At 39.8% G+C, this 23,437-nt stretch overlaps 1 protein-coding gene across 1 annotated transcript in view; it reads right to left on the reverse strand.

Annotated features, from left to right (window-relative positions):
- Positions 1–23,437, reverse strand: part of ATP11C (ATPase phospholipid transporting 11C) — a 104,211-nt gene that overhangs the window by 10,160 nt on the left and 70,614 nt on the right. The window contains exons 24-28 of the mRNA XM_068962889.1: positions 17,491–17,618; positions 11,276–11,411; positions 8,793–8,858; positions 5,596–5,699; positions 2,044–2,197 (exon numbers count right to left, since the gene is read on the reverse strand). Coding sequence (XP_068818990.1) covers positions 2,044–2,197; positions 5,596–5,699; positions 8,793–8,858; positions 11,276–11,411; positions 17,491–17,618 — 588 coding nt within the window. The remainder of the gene's footprint in view (positions 1–2,043; positions 2,198–5,595; positions 5,700–8,792; positions 8,859–11,275; positions 11,412–17,490; positions 17,619–23,437) is intronic.

Below are 23,437 nucleotides of genomic sequence, written 5' to 3' on the forward strand. Positions count from 1 at the left end.
ATTCTCCTGGTTGTTCTAGCACATCAGCATGCCAAGCTACAGCACAGACACTAGAATTCCTCCTATCATGGACATAATTCATGGCAAACAAAGTTCATGCTGAACCCTGGAAATACTCTATACTGCTAAGTAAAAAGGGCTGCAGGCCCAGAACTCCATGCTTTCTTTCCACAGAAGTCTGGAATCTGCTGTTTGCATGGAAAGAAAATGTTCTAAGTCTTTATCTGTGACTGCCTTGTAGCATCCCTCCATTTAATGGCCATTTAATTTATGTAAGTCACGTCCAGCCAGTGTCATTTTTTTTAAAGGGCCTATCGAAGAGGATAAAATATTATGTTTGAAGGTTTTGATTTCTGAGTTTTGTCTCATCTTTACAGGATGAAGCTTTGTCAATTTATAAGTTGGCTGTGAGCCATTGTTTAGCATGAGCTCCATTACCTCAAATAAGAAAAACATCAAGGAGCTCCTCAGAGTGTATTTCCAAATAAAGAGATCCTTTGTAGACAAATCCCTATTATGACAAGGCACCAAAATATTTCTTACCGTGACATTTTTAAAATTTGGTTTCATACAAATTGCCATTTGAGCCGTTAGAGAAGTAACCTGTTACACCCCTGTCCAACTGGTATTTAAGGTATAATCAGACAAATAAATGCCACTTTACCATTCTAAGACTAAACACCAGGCTGGAGGGAGTCAGTAGCCAGTCTACTGGAAGAATTAGAGAGATTAAGGTGGTTTTAGTTGGTTAATGTTACGGTGTCCACTTTCATCTATAAGGCATGCAGAAGCATGGAATTAAGGCCAGTTCTGACCACCTAACCATATAGTGATTGGCCAGTTTATACCACGAATCAATGTGGCTCGTGCCACTAATAATCTGTTGTTTTTCATTGGGGTTGATACTGACTTGGATCACGAAGCTTCTCTTTTATATACCCAATCACTGAAGGTTTTTCCCACTATAGACATTTTAGTTCCCTATTCTATATGATGTCAACCACTGGAATCTACCAATAGGAAAAAATTTAAAAAATAAAAATCAAGACAAACCAGTTTTCTGGCTAAACTGGCAAATTTAATCAAACAGATCAGGTAGATATACTTTACACTACTTCTTGAAAATACTGCCTTGGAGGGGCTATAAGATCTAATTGGTGTCAGTATGATTGAAATAGGGTTTTGTTGGGCAAAATTAGCTAGTGTTGGCAGGAATATGACATATTTACTTAACCTGTAGGTCAAAATTTGCCAGGAGTTTTATTTTTCTAGACTAATCTACCTTTTTCAGTTTAAAGGCTTTTTAAGAAAGGTTCAACAGATATCAGACAATGCAGGCCCAAGCGATTAGGCTGACAGAGGATAATAACTTCTCATTGCTGCAAAAAATTTACCATATAAGCAGCAAAAATAAAAACACACTCATAAAACCATCTTAAATTTTTACAAGTGTGTTTGAGAGGGGAAGGATGTAGAAACCACATCCAGGGAATTCTCTTTGGTTTAAATATACTGTTGGACAGACAGGGCTAGAAGCAACACAGAGATTAAGCAGCACTATAATTAAAGGAAGGGGAAAGGTTTGAAAGAGGCAAATTGGGATTATCAACTGAAAAAAAAAAAAAAAAGTCTGCAAACAACCCACAGGGAAATTTCTAAGGTTAAAGCTGGAATGCTTTGTTTAAAAAAAAAAAAAAAAAAGCTGAAACGTTGGTGTGGACATTCCCAGCATGAAAATTCTAGGCTAAATTTAAAAAAACATCATTTTTTTTCTGTTTAAGTTCCATATGGAGCATATGAGATACTCCATATGGATCACTAAAGGTCACATAGAACACTATTAAGGAATCTACTTACCACCTGCATTGGATAACGAAGTTTTTTAATATACTTTTTATGCAGAAGAGGAAATTAAGTGATGAACCTGTAAGGAGGGGTTTAACATGCTGTAACTAAGGCAATTCTCTAAATAAAGATTTTAGTTCACGGCAGATATTGAAGCCCCTTACAAAAATCAGGTTATAATATAAAGTTAGTTCTTACCCTGGTACTTCTTCTTCTTACACTCCTTAATACAATCCTGAGCATCTCAGGGGAAAGGCTGACAAATATTAGAAGAATTATGGTCAACCATATGGATACAGATGACAGCATTTGAGCAAATATGAAATACATTCTCTGTTGTTTCAAGAATGGCCTAGAGTGGAAAAAGAATACATAATGGAAAAGCAAATCAGTTCCTGTTATATGAAACAGAAATGTTACTGAAACTAACTGTTGTATTTAAAAGGAATCCTCATTATATACATTAATAAAAATCATCTTTAGAACGACCAAAAGTAGTAAACAGATTTCATTTACTAAATGTTTGGAAAGAAAAGGGATGATAATCAAAGGGGAAAATGCACTTGACTTGAAAGTAATCAAAGAGATAATAAAATGCACTTGACTTGAAAACAACAAAGCGATCTATTTTAAGGTTGCCAACTGGAGAGTATTTATTTGCATTAGAAAATGCTGGCACTTCTGACATATTCAAGAGAAATGATGATTAACTTTTATGTTAACAAACATTTTACTTCCTTGGCTGTTTTATTAATGTAAGAAAGGATTTGTGCTCTACATTTAGAAATTTAAAAGACATTTTTATTACCACTGCCCCACCTCTGCAAAACCCCTATATAAGCATAATAAGGACTGTAGTTTTTCTCTCTCAAATGTGAGAAATCTACCATTCTCATCTACAAATATATACTGAGAACCAGAGTGTGCAAAGTAGGTTGTCAGAAGAATATTGCTAATCATACATTAAGCCTTGGGGTCCAGAAATCCAGGAGGATGCTACATTCTGCCGAGTTTAGTCATCCACTGAACCATTAGGCAGCCACTGAGAAGTCCAGCAAGTTGCCCATCCTTATCTGAGCTGAACTACTGAGAGACTCACTAAGGTAGCATGAATGTTGTCTGAAGCTGAGGTGGAGGAAGTACAAAGCAGCTGCTCAAGCTCAGGGAATGTACCAAACTATCCTTGGATTAGGAGCCTTAGGTATGTAAGTGGCTGGTCCCATTTAGTAGATGACAAATAGTGCTCACTGAAGATAATGGAAAAGCAAATCAGTTCCTGTTATATGAAACAGAAGTGTTACTGAAGCTGCCTGTTGCATTTTAAAGGAATTCTCATTATGCACATTAATAAAAATAAGATGATACACTGGTTTCTCATTTAAACACTGATGTTTGTGCACTGTCATGCAACATAACATGATCACATCAAGCTCATGGCTCTACACAGATTTAGACTAGACTGTGGAATATATGTGGACCCACTACCCACTAGATTGTGGGGATTCCTAGTAGCTCAGTTGGTATAGAATTTGCCTGCAATGCAGGAGACCCCAGTTCGATTCCTGGGTCAGGAAGATAGGTTACCCATTCCAGTATTCCTGTGCTTCCCTGGTGGCTCAGTTGGTCAAGAATCCGCCTGCTGTTTGAGACTTGGGTTGGATCCCTGGGTTGGGAAGATACCCTGGAGAAGGGAACGGCTACCCACTCCAGTATTCTGGCCTGGAGAATTCCATGGACTGTATAGTCCATGGGGTCACAAACAGTTGGACATGACTGAGTGACTTTCACAGGGCACTAGATTGCAAGAATAGTAAGGTGGAGAAACTTAAGGAGTTTTCTAGGGCTCCTACCATAGAGAAAAGACTTCCACAGAACTCAAGTCCCACTCTAATGCAGAAGAACACCCTGACCAGGCAGCTAAGACACAGTAAGGGTCCAGCAGACAATTCTGACAGCTAGTTACTGGGTATTCCTTTGCATAGTACCCATAATACTCTGTTTCTAAAAGCTCCACAGTTTTCTTTCTGATTTTGACAGCATCTATGGAGTCTTGTAAGGAAGCAGTAAAAAACAAAAGATATTATTTTTAGAAGGGGTTTGGAGCTCAGAAATCATCCTCACTGCCTGTCCCTGAAGAGAGGTGAGTCATCATGCCTCAGGGTTGAGCGTGTCAGGAGACTAGCTGTAATCAGCATTCAGCTGAAGTTTTACAATTTCTAGTCACATTTTGCTGGTTGATTTATGATTAATATAAATTTTATATTCATGGAGTAGCTCAACTCAGACAGGTCTACTTAAGGACAGCACTAGAGGCAAGAAAGTAAAACAAAGATTTATTTACATTTCATTTTTAGTCAGCATCTCTAATCAATAGAAACAGGTATGACAATATTTTAAATCGTGTCAAGGATTTGTTTTAATCAATAAGGAACAGTCTGGAGAGAGTGAGAAACTGGTTCAGTTTGCTAGAAACATTTCATTCTTGAGGAAATTTTGCACAATTAGTTCAGATGCTGACTACACAGATTCCTAGACAGAATTATGGTCCTGTGGGCAGATCTTACTATTGTATATCATATTTGGTTAATCAACTTTGATGCATTTGTATATTATTAAAAAAAATAGAGACTTCCTTCAGTGTCACTGCTTCAAATAAAGGTGTCAAATAAATGCTGTAAGTATACTTTCTGGAGTTGCTACTTTTGTAAGTGATTATGTTTTTCATATTTTTATTACTTGAGGCCTTTATTTTAAAAAGCTTTCCAAAATAGGACGAGTTTCTTCTAATTAAGTCTCAAGGGACATAAACATGGTCCTCTGTGATAATGTGGAATGTTTTGTATGTACAATTTTGCTCAAACTAGTGAAAATATGTATGCCTGGAATTTCAACCAATGGCTTGCTTTAGCCCTGTTCTCTGCTGCTGGTTTCCTTGTCAGGGGAAATCACCACTGAATGAAAACAACTGTGATATTTAAAAATAAAATACAGGCCTCTGGCAGTAAGGAAAGGAGATGAAACTCTGATTTTACTTTCTAATGACTCTCCCAATCACAGCTTATGTGTACTCACTGGACTCTCGTCTTCTTGAGGCAGGGGTATAGTCTATTCACTGCTATATCCCATAGAGTGCCTCATGCAAAATGGATTCTGCATAAACATCTACTGAACCAAGATGAATGGAATGAACTTTAAATCCAAGCTGCAGAGTCCACCTTTACCTTCCCCAAAACAATGGGATGGTGATTTCAAGATATAACCACCCTCTGAGTATTCAGTGATATATATTCTGTACCTTGAGCACATCTGCAGTAGCAAGAATGAGAGTGATATACCATAAAAGGAGAATAGGGTCCACATGGATAAGGCTGTATCTATTGGCCACTACACTGTGCAGAAATTTCATAGGATGAGTATTTCCACTGGAAATCATATGGGAAAGGACATGCTAGAAATTAGTTTCACTTCACAGAGAGATGTTTATATACCTTCAAGCTGAAAGATTTGCACAAGGGCTACCAGAAGGATAGGTCAAAAAGTCTTTTGAGTAATTTGTGCAGTCTATAAACTTACATTTAAAATCTCACCTGAAATTAGCAGTATTACTGGCTGGAAGTAACTTCCAGCCCATTAATATTGAAGATTTGTCATTTTATATAATCAAAACTTTAAAAGTATAATTAATGTTGGCATATACAATATACATATTCTTAATATTTACATATCATTTCCACATGTTTAGTTGCTTACCATATAATTCCTCCCCAGAAGAATGAGAAAAATACATAAAATGCTAAAGAACCCCAAATCACAAGGTGGTTGATCCATGTCCAGAAACGAGTATCCAAGGCGAGCTGAAAAGATACAACACAGGAAATTTCATGATGTGTACACACCACACCAGGCAGTGTCCGGTGGCATTCAATAACTCATACATGATACCCGTGGGAAGCTTGGGCCAGGCAACAAAAGCCAAACGGCACTAGAATAACAGAACCCAGATTTCCCAAAGAGCTCTGCCCCAAGATATTTAGACACCAGAGTACAGGCATGGAGGTGTGGACAAGCAAGTACCCACTGCAGATGCCTCACTACTGAAGGAAGGACAAGGAATGAAATCATGGTAAGATCATGGACACTGGAGCCCCCATGTCCTTAAGTGGTGGTGGTCAGGAAGCTGATGGCAGAAAGAGAAGGCCTAACTGGTGGAGGCAGGTATACCGAGGATCAGGAGAAGAGGGAAAGAGTAGCTAGGAAGAAAGACCAACTACACAAAGGAGTCATGAGACCTCAAACACAACATAAGGGAGGCTACTAAATGTAAAGGCAACTAGCTCTACATATCAGGCATCATGGAACCACAGACTGCAGGTCTATGTAAGATGCCTTTCAACTGCAAACCCCACAGCTACTCCATTGAATCAATAACCTTTTCAGCTGCCTGAGATTTTAATCCTTTCATGTCTCCTCCAGGACTGATTGTTTCTTCTGACTGTGGCACCTGGGATTTTCACATGCAATCTAAAAATAAAAAGTATGGTCCACTCTGCTTTCTTAAAATTTCTGGGCCACAATGCTTACTATCCAGGGCATTTCCTTCTTGAAGAGGAGGTGGTGTCCGTTTTGTTACTTGCTGTTCTGACACCCTGTTCCTCAGCTCTCTGTTAACAGTCGCTCATTCATAAATAGGATATTGATAACATTGTGAATGCAGCCCAGTCTTGAACCCCCCCCACCCCACCCCCCACCAAGCTACTAGGAAACATGTCACAGTAATACTCATGCAAAGAAGACGGACTGGATGGCTTTTCAGAAAAATGTTGCAGTAAGGCCAACTTTAACTATGAAGGGTGCTTGAAGGCCCTGGGGCCATATACAAGGCCAGGGGTAAAAAAGGGTGAAGAGAATCCCCTTTTAAGTCATGATCCTATGAAATATAACAGTAAATAATAATAATTAGCATCTATTGTACCAATCTCGTTCTATGTGCCAGACACTACTTTAACTGCTTTATACATATTCACTAATTGACTTCTCATAAAAAATCCCAGGGGAGGTAGGTGGTCCTTTTATTTCTATTTTATAGAAGAGGAAATAGAAGTGCTGAGAAGCAAGGTCACTTGCCCAAGGACACCAAGCTAGTAAGTGGCTAAACTGAGTTGAATTGTAACATTTTCTAGCAAGCCTAAAATATCACTGAAATAGTACATGAAGAATGCAAACATGTTAGTTCTATTCAGTACGACAAATGGACCATGTATAAAAATGCAGAGGGGAAATGGTTAGAGGCTCTTTGTCAATTATACCTCTGAATCTAGTTCTGATCAATGGGCAGAATGAAATTCATTTAAAGCTACTCATTCTTGGACTCCATGTGAGGTGTTTATTACTGGAATGATCAAAATAATTTGATTATACCTTCAACTGTAACGGTGGCCCAACTCATGAGTCTTAAGGGCAGTATTCAGCATACAGCATTATTACATGGCTGCATGTTAATGACAACAATTTTGCCAAAACTGCTTTCCTTGTATGTTATCTGCCATATATTCTTATGCATTTCATCACTAATATGGGTAAATTTCAGTGATGAACACATTATATGAGATATCATCACTACCAAGCTCTTTGGCATATGTATTTTGCTCACGGACACCTATTTTCAACTGTCTTAAGTATCCAAATTCCTTTAAGGACTGGCCTTCTTAAACAGATATATAACTTCAAAAAATATTCAAGTATTTATGCAAATCAAAACCACAATGAGGTACCATTTCACGCCAGTCAGAATGGCTATGATCCAAAAGTCTACAAGCAATAAATGCTGGAAAGGGTGTGGAGAAAAGGGAACCCTCTTACACTGTTGGTGAGAATGCAAACTAGTACAGCCACTATGGAGAACAGTGTGGAGATTCCTTAAAAAACTGGAATTAGAACTGCCATATGACCCAGCAATCCCACTGCTGGGCATACACACCGAGGAAACCAGAATGGAAAGAGACACGTGTACCCCAATGTTCATCGCAGCACTGTTTATAATAGCCAGGACACGGAAGCAACCTAGATGTCCATCAGCAGATGAATGGATAAGAAAGCTGTGGTACATGTACACAATCAGCCATTAAAAAGAATACATTTGAATCAGTTCTAATGAGGTGGATGAAGCTGGAGCCGATTATACAGAGTGAAGTAAGCCAGAAAGAAAAACACCAATACAGTATACTAACACATATATATGGAATTTAGAAAGACGGTAACAATAACCCTGTATGGTAGACAGCAAAAGAGACACAGATGTATAGAACCGTCTTTTAGACTCTGTGGGAGAGGGAGAGGGTGGGATGATATGGGAGAATGGCATTGAAACATGTATAGTATCATATATGAAATGAATCACCAGTCCAGGTTCGATGCATGATACTGGATGCTTGGGGCTGGTGCACTGAGATGATCCAGAGGGATGGTATGGGAAGGGAGGAGGGAGGGGGGTTCAGGATGAGGAACATGTGTATACCTGTGGTGGATTCATGTTGATGTATGGCAAAACCAATACAATATTGTAAAGTAATTAACCTCCAATTAAAATAAATAAATTTATATTAAAAAAATAAATAAAAATATTCAAGTATTTAACATGGAAACACACACACACTCACAGTACATTTATATACCACTTCTCATAACATCTCAAGAACCACAGGAACAAAGGAAGAGATTTCCAATATAAGTATTGTGTATTAAAAAAAAAAAGAGGATAGACAATATACTGGGAAAAAAAGGATCACAAATAGTACACAAATGTCCAAATCTCTAATACCACACATAATTTTAATGAGCATTCAGACTTGAATAACAGCTCACAGTAAAAATTAAGATATATTAGTATAAGACCAGAAAGTATTAAAAAAAATATGGTGTTAAATATATTTGAATAATAAAAATCTAACCTTCAGAGTTACGGTGAATACTAAGATTGTAAAAATAATGGTTCCAAAAGTCCAGTTTCCATATACCTGAAAAACATTCAACAATTACATGTACCATGAATACACAAGCCTGCTTAAAACAATAAACAGCCAGTTTAATCTTGTGTGTAACTGACAAGGATTTTTGTATAAATTGTTTAGGGAAATACCTGCTCAAAAGATCAGGCCAATATGTTGGCTTTTACTGTGAGCCTAAATTTTTTTGAAGAGGTACACCACATGTGTGGTTGGTAGGGTTTACTTCATGATTCCATGTAGCACAAAACAAAGAACAGACTAGCATGATACAGGCAGGAAAAATTCTGTTCCACTACCAGTAACGTTTGTAAGACAACTCATTTGGATGTCTCCTGTCTCTACAGAGTTTGATATGGGCTTTTCTTGTCATATTGCTCTGAAAGTGAAAGTCACTAAGTCATGTCTGACTCTTTGCGACCCCATGGACTATACAGTCCATGGAATTCTCTAGGCCAGAATACTGGAGTGGGTAGCCTTTCCCTTCTCCAGGGGATCTTCCCAACCCAGGGATCAAACCCAGGTCTCCAGCATTGCAAGTGGATTCTTTTCCAGCTGAGCCACCAGGGAAGCCCAAGAATACTGGAGTGGGTAGCCTGTCGCTTCTCCAGGAATCAAACCAGTGTTTCCTGCATTGCAGGCGGATTCTTTACCAACTGAGCTATCAGGGAAGCCCAGTAAAGCTCTAAAGATCTCAAATAAGGACTAATTTGCAGACAAATGAACTCTCATTTTAAAAATAGAGTATATGGTGATATGGTGACAGGGTAACTAGACTTATTATGGTGATCAATCAGTACATACAAATATCAAATCATTATATTATACATCTGAGACATATAATGTTACATGTCAGTTATATCTTAATAAAAAACCGAAATAATTTTGTGGCTATATTACAGCTGTTAGCATGTACACATCAAAGAAAAGTAGATACCATGTATAAATCTGAACGATGGCAATGAATGGCACATATGCTTACCAAATGCTGTCAAGATCTGAATGCATAACATTAAAACAGAAAATGAAATGTAAAAGGTTTTTAAAAAATAAAAACAAAAAATTAAGATTAATAGCAAAAAAAAAGGATTTGATCAAATCATACATGGTGTTATGTTTAACTGCTGATAGTAGTTCTTATTACAATTTTAGCAAACATACAATAACGTCTAATTCATTTGGACTTCATGAACTCAAAATGGGTGATGAATTAAACACAGGGTGGGTTGAGGCTCCCCATGCACCACTAGTAGAGTTTGCTGAGCAAATGAACCATATCAACAGAATTGTGGGAAGAGTATAGTCAGCTGTCTATAATTTATGTGCCAAATAAACATAAAATAAAAAGGTAAAGTTACAGAATCAAGTCATAAAGCTGAAGGGATCTGAGAAATCATACAATCTAATCTCTTCTGCTTACCACTGGGCAAAGGTGACTTCGAAAACTGAAGTGACTGGCCTGAGGATGCACACAGATTCACTAGGGAATTCTTCCTGGCAAATGCTATGTGTGCCTACACTAAAGTACTAAATCTGTATTTCATCAACACTTACTCAGTGATTAAACTGATTTCTGTTAGTCCAAATTAGAGAGGTTTTAACTGTAGTACCTAATTTCAGTATATCATTCAAATTCACTGAGCCTATCACTTCTGTAGTAGATGGTGATTGCATGGTTCTAGACATAGTCATTGTACTCAGTAAAGTCTTTTTGAAACAGCTTTGCTTCACATGATTATAAACTATGAATGACCATAAAAGAGGAAGCTGAGAAGTAGCAAAGAACCTAGTGGAAGCAGCATGAAAGGTGGGTTCGATTTTCTACTGTGCAGCTGCCAAAGACCTCACCCCAACAGCAATTCTCTCCTAGAGCACAGCCAGGGCAAAGTCACCCCAATGCAGGTGCTGACCTATGGAGTCGCTTGCTAGGAAGACACTGACAGGATCAGTGTAGCCTTTCTGGAAAACACTATGCACCCATGTGGAAAAGAAGGAGGAAGAGAAGGGAATTCCCTAATTATTGGGCAAATACTACAAACATATGGCAGCTACCTCCTTGCACTCTAAGCACAGACTAAGAACTGAGTGGGGACAGACTTTGCTTTTAAAATAGCAAAAGCCTGGCTCACATCAAAGTGTACAGGTTCAAAGTCTAAAGTCCCAAGAATTTTGTTCATCTAGTAAAAATTACAGCCAAGTTAAGCTTCCAGAGGTTTGCACATAAGCTTTCTAGTTAGGTTTGCACGCAGGAAGTGATTTTTTACTTTGACATTTCAATTGTTCTAAGGATGCTGTGAGAACTAAATACCATACCTTTAAGAAATAATTTGCAAAATGATTACAGCTATAGTATGTGTACGATAGATCCAATGCCTATGGAAAAAAATTAAGCCATGCTTATAACAGCAAAAGACGTAATTTTTTTTTACCTTTCCATTTTCGTCTAAGGATGTAGTCTGAAAAAGAAAGTAAGTCCCAAAGAAAAACACTGTTCCTTCAAATGCAGCCAGAAATGTCCAGTACAGGAATGGGCCCAACTGTAGCATGGCATTTCCAGATATTTTCCTATTGAGAAATGGGAAAAAAGACAAGTTAATGAATCTCTGTAGGCTGTTTATTTAAAGATACAGTGAAACGCTGACGGTGCGCATGGGGTTTGACCCTGTTTATAGAATGAAAGGAGTTCCTCCTGAGGGACTGGTAGGCTTTCATTAAAAGATCAGATGGAGACACAGGTTTGTCTTTGTGTAATCACCTCCTGTCTGAGGTGTTGGAGTAAGTTGTTATAGTGCTTCTACGTTACAATTCTGGTCACTGACAATATTAATATCATCAATAATAATAATCAGCTCATTTATTGAGTACTCATTATATGCTTATAAAAATGGGTTAAGAGTTTTATATAGTCCATTTGTGTACACACAAAAACCATGAGATAGATATTCTTATCACTACCATTTTCAAATAATGAGCCTCAAAAAGGTGTATCATAATGGTTTCCAAACTCTGATCCACACTGGAATCACAAGGGGATCTTTATAAAGACATTGATGTCTGGCTCCCACTCTCATTCTGATTTAACTGGCATGAGGTATAACCTGGCTAACCAGGACAATTTTAAAACTTCACAAGTAGGAGTTCCCTGGTGGTCCAGTGGCTAAAACTCTGTGCTCCCAATGCAGCCGACCCAGGTTCCATCCCTGGGCAGGAAACTAGATCCCACATGCTGCAACTAAATATACTACACGCTGCAACTTAAGAGTTCTCTTGCCGCAACATAGATCTTCAATCCCACGTGCCACAACTAAGACCGAGCACAGTCAAATTAAAAAAAAAAGTACAACTCCCCAGGTAATTCTAATGTGTAGTAAAGTTTGGGAACCACTAATACAGCTATATATCAGAGCTGACTTTAAATCACATGCTCTCAACCAAACAAGCTACCATGACTTTGTAACTATAATTATAAAAATACTTCTTTTAATCAAGATTTCTTTCTGGGAATTTAACCTTTCTTAAGTCTTGTGGTGCCCTTTATATTTTTAAAAAGAGTCAAATAACATGTCTGAAGCTGTACAGCCAGGCTTTGATAAATGGCGGGTGGACAGATTCAAAGTTTAACATCCGTCAAAAATAAGAGTGTTCTGGGTACAAGTCAGGATGTCAAATAAGGCTACCGATTCTAATGGGATAGAGCTACAGAAAGAAGATATAGGTCTGTGCATGGAATTCTTTAGCTTCTATTTCAAATTCCTCTTAACATGTATCAAAAAGTATGTAATCACTCAAATAGAGCACTTGTTGCCAATATTATGAAGACTGTCACTGAGCTATAATGAATAAGAAAGACCTTTGTAATGTAAGTGCAACTGATCCCTGTTCTGTTGGTATGGAGTGCTGTGGGCTTTCCTGAAAAACAGCCATTAAGCAACTTTTACCTACTAAGATGTCCAAGTGCACACAGAAATCAGCAATGGAGCTAGCTGCTGCTGCTGCTAAGTCGCTTCAGTAGTGTCTGACTCTGTGCAACCCTATAGATGGAAGCCCACCAGGCTCCTCTGTCCTTGGTATTCTCCAGGCAAGAATACTGGAGTGTGTTGCCATTTCCTTCTCTAATGCATGCATGCATGCTAAGTCACTTCAGTCACATCTGACTCTGTGCAACCCTATGGACAGCAGCCCACCAGGCTCCTCTGTCCATGGGATTCTCCAGGCAAGAATACTGGAGTGGGTTGCCATTTGCTTCTCCACAGCAATGGTGGGGTTGCATAAAGCTATACGCTGCTATTTGCCCTAGAAAGCTGCAAGAGGAAAGAAGTAACTGCTTTCCAGAAATGAGCTCTACCCACAGCCAATAAGCCACATTCCCAAGGCAACAGGGAGCCACTGGGAAAGCAATTCTCTTAAAGAGCCTTGAAAGGCGTGCCCAGCAAATGCCAGCCAATGAGGGTTTTGAGAGTCACTGAGTAGGGTTGAGGCAGGAAGTGGTTCCTGTCTTTCCAGCCAGTCACTGGATTTACATCACACATTGTGGGAAGAAAGGAAGCAGTGTCATGGTGTGTTGGGTTATAGCTGAAGTTTCCTAGCTGAACTCAGGTGAATGACGGACCTGCTGTAACTTAGAATGTGGTAGCTAATGTGAAGGGGGAGAAGACAATGGCACCCCACTCCAGTACTCTTGCCTGGAGAATCCCATGGACGGAGGAGCCTGGTAGGCTGCAGTCCATGGGGTCGCTGAGAGTTGGACACAACTCAGTGACTTCACTTTCACTTTTCACTTTCATGCATTGGAGAAGGAAATGGCAATCCACTCCAGTGTTCTTGCCTGGAGAATCCCGGGGACGGCAAAGCCTGGTGGGCTGCCATCTATGCCCACACAGAGTCGGACATGACTGAAGCAACTTAGCCGCAGCAGCAATGTGAAGGGAACAGGAGGGAATGAAGATGAGGGGTGCTGACCAGCAGCACAGACCTGAGCATTTCCATATAATCAGAGGCAGCAGGTGTACCGAGACCTTTCTTTCACCTTTTAAAGTGATAGAAGACTATGCCTCTACCCTCGAAACAAGTACTACAGTTTACTTTTCAAATTTCTCTCAAAAAATATGGAAAGATCCAGTTATGTCACATTTCACATCAAAATTTTTGGTAAACGCCTGCATTGCTAAGTCCATGAAGGTGACATCTATAATATGTTACATAAGGCCACACGTCACATTAAGTGGTACAAATGTGGAGAAAGCCACGTATGAAGACTGGAGCTTCCTGTTTACAAAGGAATGCTCAGAGCAATGGAGCAATCTCCAACACAGTGACAGGCTGAGAGCAGCATCTCGTCAGGGCAGGCAGGCAGGAAGCTGCCTTTTGGGCTATGTGATAGGTATGCCCTGGCTTTCATTTCTCCATCAGATGTGGCAACTATACCCTCTATGCAAAATTGTTTAAAAATTCATGACGAGGCTTCCCTGGTGGCTCAGTGGTAAAAAATCCACCTGCCAATCCAGTAGACATGGGTTTGATCCCTGATCCAGGAAGATTCAGGAACAGCTAAGCCCATGAGCCACAACTATTGAGCCTATGCTCCCTAAGAGAAGCCACCTCAATGAGAAGCCCATGCATACCACAACTAGAGAGTAGCCCCTGCTTGCTACAACTACTGAAAGCCCCGCATGTATCAATGAACACCTAGCACAGCCATAAATAAATAAAAGAATAATAAAAACTCATGATCTATACCCATGTGTCGTTACTAAAACTTCATAGAAACCCTTACAAGAATTTGTACTCAATAGCTTGCTTCAAGTTTACAACATTCTTAATGTGCAAAAGTGCTCAGCATAGCCCTGAAGTTATGTGGAGAAGGGTGTTATTAATAGAACAGTAAGATTATATAGCTCCCATCTATTGAAAATTTTGGCATGGCAACCCACTCCAGTATTCTTGCCTGAAGAATACTCATGGATATAGGAGCCTGGTGGGCTATAGTCCATGGGGTCACAAAAAGTAGGACAGGACTGAGTGACTAAGCACATTGAAAATTTACTATGTGCACCACTGTGGGCTTCCCTGGTGGCTCAGTGGTAATAAATCTGCCTGCAATGCAGTAGACTTGGGTTTGATCCCTGGGTCAGGAAGATCCCCTGGAGGAGGGCATGGCAATCCACTCCAGTATTCTTGCCTGGGGAATCCCATGGACACAGGTGCCTGGTGGATTAGAGTCCATGGGGTCACAAAGAGTCAGACATGACTGAGAGACTGAGCACACGCATGCAGGCACCACTGTAAGTTTTTCCATGTAGTCACTCATTTAATCCTCCCCCAAACACTGTGATTAGATCTGTTGTTACTGAAGAGGAAACTAAGGCCCATCTCAGTGAAGTGACTTCGGCAAGGGCAGAGCTGAGATTAGGGCATAGGCAAGGCTACAGCTCTTGGTGGCGCTGAACAGGAGGCATTCTGCTCCCCACCACCCAAATCCCTCTTCCACCAGAGTCATTGCACTACTGGTCTTCACTTTAGTTGTTGTCTGAAGACAGAACACTGCTGCTCAAGATTTGAAAACCACCAGCCTGTGGAAAAGAGCACAGGCCTGGTCATCAGGAGGAGGGAAATCGGATCTTGCCCTGGCCTCTCATTATACCCTCTATCCTTAGGCAAATCGTTTCTGGGCCTTGAGTCTTCATTTATTTAAACAAGAGGGTATGAGAGCTCATGCTCTGGAAGATTTCTACCAAGGGTGCTATGATGCTTCTGTTAATCAAACTATACCCTTTGCAAGAAATACCAGAGCAGAACTCATTAACGCCATGAGGAAGCAATCAGCAAATACCAGATTGGGGGAAACTCTACAAGGTAAATGATCAGGTTTCATTAACAAATAAATTGTCAAAATAACCTACAGATTAAGAAAGTCTCAGAAGCCTATTAACCAACTGCAGTATATGGGCCTTATATACAGTTTCAAATAAGCATGCTATAAGACATGAGTCAACTGGAAAAACCTGAGCATTGACTGGATATTTGACGATATAATGAACTTGTTAAATTTTTAGGTATGGTTCAGTTCAGTTCAGTTGCTCAGTCATGTCCAACTCTTTGTGACCCCATGAATCGCAGCACGCCAGGCCTCCCTGTCCATCACCAACTCCCAGAGTTTACCCAAGTGTCCATCGAGTCAGTGATGCCATCCAGCCATCTCATCCTCTGTCGTCCCCTTCTCCTCCTGCCCCCAATCCTTCCTAGCATCAGTCTTTTCCAATGAGTCAACTCTTTGCATGAGGTGGCCAAAGTACTGGAGTTTCAGCTTTAGCATCATTCCTTCCAAAGAGATCCCAGGGCTGATCTCCTTCAGAATGGACTGGTTGGATCTCCTTGCAGTCCAAGAAATTGAAGCCAGGTCTCCTGCATTGTAGGCAGACGCTTTACCGTCTGACCCACCAGGGAAGGTATTAGGTATGGTAGTGTACTGAAATAACTATTTTATATAATGATTGATATTTGCTTTAAAATAAGTCCTTGATGGAGAAGACAAGGTTATTAATGAAGTAGGATTGGCCGTGAGTTGATATTCAAGTGGAGTGGTGAGGACAGGGAAGTTCACTATATAAATAGTATTGTTGCTACTTCTGGGATGTTTTAAATTTTTCATAATAAATATTTTTAAAATGAGAACAAATTTTATAACTCTGGTTAAGTCTAACAATTCTTAATTGTGAGTTTTATGAGTCATACATCTTCACTTTGCACAAATTAACTTTACTCAACTCTCTCTATTGCAGTTGCTACCCACTATTCAATAATGCTTACAATCTGCAGTAAATTAACATCTTTATCCTTAGCTGTAGGCTTCACTTACAAAAATCCAATTTAATCAAAAGTTAAGGAACTGGGGCTAGTGCCAAGTACCCATCCAAGAGAAAAACAACTATTTCCAACTAACACAACATGAATATAAAGGCTTGATGAGTTAATTGTTTTCTTCAACAATGCCATTTTAGAATGGGAGCTAACAAGGCAGGGAAGCTATGTTTCAGGGACAGTTTACAAAAGAAAGCCTAACATAACATCGTCAGTTCAATCTATTATATCTTTGGGTGGCCCTTTTTGGGTGAAGGAGTTGTTCAGTTGCTAAGCCGTGTCTAACTCTTTGTGACTGCATAGACTGCAGCATGCTTCCCTGTCCTTCACTATCTCCTGGAGTTTGCCCAAACTTATGTCCATTGAGTCGGTGATGCCATCCAACCATCTCCTCCTCTGTCCTCCCCTTCTCCTCCTGCCCTCAATCTTTCCCAGCATCAGGGTCTTTTCCAATGAGTCAGCTCTTCACATCAGGTGGCAGGTGAGATGGTAGGTAGTTAAAACTAGTCTGTCTTCATCTAAGACTCTAGAACTCTATGACAATGTAGGCAAAGTTTTAAGAACTACTGATTCTGAACTAAATAATTTCACCCATCCAAGTATAAGACATATACCTAGGACAAGTCATTTTCCAACTGGATGATTTAGTTTGAGTAGCTAAAAATTCAGAACAGAACCACGTAATCAAACCAAGAGGGAAGTTCTGTGTCCTTCTGACCTGCAGATAAAATGAAACCCACAACTTTGAATGTCTGAGGGGATTTTACCTTACGTATGTTCAACTTACATGTACAATCGGGGATCTGAGGTCAATGTGTCAATATTGATGTGCTGTTCCAGTAGACTGTAGACCAGGATGGGCAAGGATGTGAAGCAGATATTGTACATTGTAAGGTAAGCAGCATCATACAGTGGCTGTAATGACAAACCACAAAAGAGAAATAAACATACTGGAACAATCATCTGCCAGAGGATATTAAACTGTCTAGAAAAATCACAAGCTAAAACAAGACAGTTTCCTTTCATACTTTGTGTGACTGCACAGAAATGTTTTGTAAATAAGGTCACTCTGATGAGTACAGAAAAGAAACTAACATATTGTAATACATCATATTAATATATCTCCCTTTAAAAATAGGCTCTTATTCAGAATGTTTACATGCTATAAACTATTTCTAACAGATACTAACCAAGAACTTTTCAAAAAATTTTCAGTGAATGAAGACCAATTAAGTATAAGAGAGGAACTCTTTAGGAAAACTAAATATAAGCAGTGGGCAGCCCATGTCACAGTTTTTTTGGGTTAATATTTTACATGCTTTTAAATACCACTATGACCTTTTCTGGACTGTATTTATAATATCGAATGTGGCCATTTAGTAAGAATTAAATAAATATATTCACAAAAATCAAAGCTAAATATATTCATATGATCATGATTCTTTCTTGCTCTGAATTCCATAGGCTCCAGATCAAACTTCCTGCTGGTTGTCCCATAGGACAACCTGCAATTCACAATGTCTAAAAGCAAACTCATTCCCTTTAAATCTGATTCCTCCCATGTTCCCTACTTCAGTAAGTGGCCCCACAATGTTTGCAACCCTAGTATATACCTTTGGTGTCTGGTACTGCTTACTTGCTCAAGACATTTTTTTGATTTGAGTGATTCTCTTTCTACTTCATTGGCCATTCCTTCTCAGGCTCCTCTTCCTCCTGAGCCCTCTGTGTTGGCGTGTTCCAGCACTCCAAGTCTGGAACTTTATACTAGTTCTCTAGCTGATCTCATACAGTCCTGTGGTTTTAATACAACCCATTCACTGAAAATTCCTGTATGTAGCCCAGACCTGTTTCATATGACCAACAGCCCACTCAATACTTCCTCCTAAGTGTCTAGTATCTTTCAAACTTATGTCCAGGACTGAATTCCTGACTTGTCTCACCTGAAATCTGTTTCTCTTGAAGTCTTCCTCATCTCTGGAAAGGGCAACTAAATCTTTTCGATCAACCAGAACTGAAATCTTGTATTTACCCTTGACTCTTCTCTTTTTCACAATCCCTATCCAGTCTATGAAGAATTGTTTACTGGCTCCACTTTTAAATATATTCAGAACTACATTACTTCTTAGCCCCTCCACTCTGACCATCATGCAAGCCTTTAGTTGATCTCCCTGCTTCTTTTCCCTTTGACCTGTAGCCTATTCTCAACAAAACCACCTGAGCAGCTCTACTAGAAAATAAGTGAAATCAAATAATTGTTTTGTTCAAACTCTCCAGTGGATTCCTTTATCTCTAAAAGTAAAGAAGTTTCTATAATGGTGGGGCTGTAAAGTCCCCCTTGATTTGGCTTCTCTTTACCTGTCTGTCATCTTCTCAGTCAGACCAATCTTGATTTAACGTGCCACGTCCTCTCTTGAACACATTTCCTCCACCCTGTTTTTTCCCTCTTATAGTACTAATCACCTTTTAATTTACATGATAAATTTATTATGTTTACTGTATCTCTCTTCATACTAGAATTTAAGCTCTGTGTGCCCAGGGATTTTTACTTATTTTATTGATAGCTGTAGCTTATGAAAAAGCAAAGCAGCCCCTGACATCCAAGAGTTGGCCTGGCACTCACAGCTAGGCACTGGTACTCTGTAGAACACAAACAATTTCACAAAACAGCAACATCAAACAAGGCCACTGTGACTGTGATGGATGGAGACAAAAACATGACCACTCCATAACCACTTCTGAACACAGACACAATATAAACATTGTCCAGATCACAATAATGACCAACATCTATATTCTGGCTAATCTGGGTGACTACTACTTCTTGACCAATGACATGTTAGCTTCCCGGACAAGATTTACTAACATGGCCAGTCATAAAATTAATCCCATTTGCTAACAGCAGCCAGCAAGGCCCTACTATTTCTTAAACCCTTCCCCAAATCACCTAACTCAAGCCCAAATCTTACAAGACTTTTCTGACACTCTCTTTCTAAGAGGCTCCACTGTTCCTCATGGTATACATTCTTTCTGTTGCATTGACTAATAAACCTAGTTTGATGAACTGCAAGTGTTCTCCTGGCTTTACAATCTTGAATTCCTAGAAAAGAACTTGGCTTACAGGAGGCATTCAACAAAAACTGGATGAATGACTAGAGATTGGAAGCTATAACGTATTTGTATAGGACTGATCTGACATTATAAATATTCCTTTATTGAAAAAATATTAAGGTGTTTATAATGAACCTTGTTGTGATGAAAATATTTACTGAGTTCAGTAGTTTCTACACAGTGCTACATGGGGAAAAAATATTTACTGAGTGTTTACCAAGTGTGAAATACTGAGAACAGAGAAGATTCATGCCCTGTCTGCAAGGAGTTCAAATTCTAGAGGGGGAGGCAATTGCTTCTTGGCCTTTCAGCTAAGATCAAGTGTAGAGGGGGAGGCAGTGTGGTGACTGTATAGCGAGCTGGGAGAGCCTAGAGAAGGGGACTACACTTCTTGCCTGCAGCAGACACAGAGCAAGAGATAATGTATGCAACTTTTTCAATAAGCTTAAAAACATGTTCTACATGTAAGATGGAGACAAAATGTGGTCCACTGGAGAAGGGAATGGTGAACCACTTCACTATTCTAGCCTTGAGAACCCTATGAACAGTATGAAAAGGCAAAAAGATAGGACACTAAAAGAGGAACTCCCCAGGTCGGTAGGTGCCCAATATGCTACTGGATATCAGTGGAGAAGTAACTCCAGAAAGAATGAAGGGACGAAGCCAAAGCAAAAACAATACCCAGATGTGGATGTGACTGGTGACAGAAGCAAGGTCAGATGCTGTAAAGAACAATATTGCATAGGGACCCAGAATGTTAGGTCCATGAATCAAGGCAGATTGGAAGTGGTCAAACAGGAGGTGGCAAGAGTGAATGTTGACATTTTAGGAATCAGCGAACTAAAATGGACTGGAATGGGTGAATTTAACTCAGATGACCATTATATCTACTACTACGGGCAGGAATCCCTTAGAAGAAATGGAGTAGCCATTATAGTCAACAAGAGAGTCCAAAATGCAATACTTGGATGCAATCTCAAAAACGACAGAATGATCTCTGTTCATTTCCAAGGCAAACCATTCAATATCACAGTAATCCAAGTCTATGCCCCAACCAGTAATGCTGAAGAAGCTGAAGTTGAACGGCTCTATGAAGACCTACAAGATCTTTTAGAACTAACACCCTAAAAAGATGTCCTTTTCATTACAGGGGACTGGAATGCAAAAGTAGGGAGTTAAGGAAACACCTGGAGTTACAGGCAAATTTGGCCGTGGAGTACAAAATGAAGCAGGGCAAAGGCTAATAGAGTTTTCCCAAGAGAACACACTGGTCATAGCAAACACTCTCTTCCAACAACACAAGAGAAGACTCTACACATGGACATCACCAGATGGCCAACACCAAAATCAGACTGGTTGTATTCTCTGCAGCCAAAGATGAAGAAGCTCTATACAGTCAGCAAAAACAAGACCGGGAGCTGACTGTGGCTCAGATCATAAACTCCTTATTGCCAAATTCAGACTTAAACTGAAGAAAGTGGGGAAAACCACTAGACCATTCAGGTATGACCTAAATCAAATCCCTTATGATTATACAGTGGAAGTGAGAAATAGATTTCAGGGATTAGATCTGATAGACAGAATACCTGATGAACTGTGGATGGAGGTTCGTGACACTGCACAGGAGACAGGGAGGAAGACCATTTTCAAGAAAAAAAATGCAAAAAAGCAAAATGGCTGTCTGAGGAGGGCTTACAAATAGCTGTGAAAAGAAGAGAAGTGAAAAGCAAAGGAGAAAAGGAAAGATACACCCATTTGAATGGAGAGTTCCAAAGAATAGCAAGGAGAGATAAGAAAGCCTTCCTCAGTGATCAGTGCAAAGAAATAGAAGAAAACAATAGAATGGGAAAGACTAGAGATCTCTTCAAGAAAACTAGAGATACCAAGGGAACATTTCATGCAAAGATGGCCTCAATAAAGGACAGAAATGGTATGGACCTAACAGAAGCAGAAGATATCAAGAAGAGGCGGCAAGAATACACAGAAGAACTGTACAGAAAAGATCTTCATGACCCAGATAATCACGATGATGCGATCATTCACCTAGAGCGAGACATCCTGGAATGTGAAGTCAAGTAGGGCTTAGGAAGCATCACTACAAACAAAGCTAATGGAGGTGATGGAATTCCAGTTGAGCTTTTTCAAGTTCTAAAAGTTGATGCTGTGAAAGTACTACACGCAATATGCCCACAAATTTGGAAAACTCAACAGTAGCCATGGGTCTGGAAAAGGTCAGTTTTCATTGCAATCCCAAAAAAAGGCAATGCCAAAGAATGCTCAAACTATTGAACAGTTGCACTCATCTCACATGCTAGCAAAATAATGCTCAAAATTCTCCAAGCCAGGCTTCAACAATACGTGAATGGTGAACTTCCAGACATTCAAGCTGGTTTTAGAAAAGGCAGAGGAACCAGAGATGAAACTGCCAACATGAGCTGGATCATCGAAAAAGCAAGAGAGTTCCAGAAAAACATCTATTTCTGCTTTATTGACTATGCCAAAGCCATTGACTATGTGGATCACAACGAATTGTGGAAAATTCTGAAAGAGATAGGAATAGCAGACCACCTGACTAGCCTCTTGAGAAATCTGTATGCAGGTCAGCAAGCAACAGTTAGAACTGGACATGGAACAACAGACTGGTTCCAAATAGGAAAAGGAGTACATCAAGGCTGTATATTGCCACCCTGCCTATTTAACTTATATGCAGAGTACATCATGAGAAATGCTGAGCTGGAAGAAACACAAGCTGGAATCAAGATTGCTGGGAGAAATATCAATAACCTCAGATATGCAGATGACAACACCCTCATGCCAGAAAGTGAAGAGGAACTAAAAAGCCTCTTGATGAAAGTGAAAGAGGAGAGTGAAAAAGTTGGCTTAAAGCTCAACATTCAGAAAACGAAGCTCATGGCATCTGGTCCCATCACTTCATGGCAAATAGATGGGGAAACAGTGGAAACAGTGTCAGACTTTATTTTTTTGGGCTCCAAAATCACTGCAGATGGTGACTGCAGCCATGAAATTAAAAGACACTTACTCCTTGGAAGGAAAGTTATGACCAACCTAGACAGCATATTGAAAAGCAGAGACATTACTTTGCCCACAAAGGTCCATCTAGTCAAGGCTATAGTTTTCCCAGTGGTCATGTATGGATGTGAGAGTTGGACTGTAAAGAAAGCTGAGTGCCAAAGAATTGATGCTTTTGAACTGTGGTGTTGGAGAAGACTCTTGAGAGTCCCTTGGACTGCAAGGAGATCCAACCAGTCCCTCCTAAAGAAGATCAGTCCTGGGTGTTCATTGGAAGGACTGATGTTGAAGCTGAAACTCCAATACTTTGGCTACCTTTTGCGACGAACTAACTCATTTGAAAAGACCCTGATGCTGGGATAGATCAAGGGAAGGCAGAGAAGGGGACAACAGAGGATGTGATGGTTGGATGGCATTACCAACTCAATGCATTACCAACTCAATGGACATGAGTTTGGGTAAACTCGGGGAGTTGGTGATGGACAGGGAGGCCTGGGATGCTGCAGTCCATGGGGTTGCAAAGAGTCGGACACGACTGAGCAACTGAACTGAACTGAACATGGAAGATAGAGATACTTTCCACACACAAAGATTTA

This window comes from Capricornis sumatraensis, chromosome X (assembly GCF_032405125.1).
Source record: "Capricornis sumatraensis isolate serow.1 chromosome X, serow.2, whole genome shotgun sequence".
Taxonomy (NCBI): domain Eukaryota; kingdom Metazoa; phylum Chordata; class Mammalia; order Artiodactyla; family Bovidae; genus Capricornis; species Capricornis sumatraensis.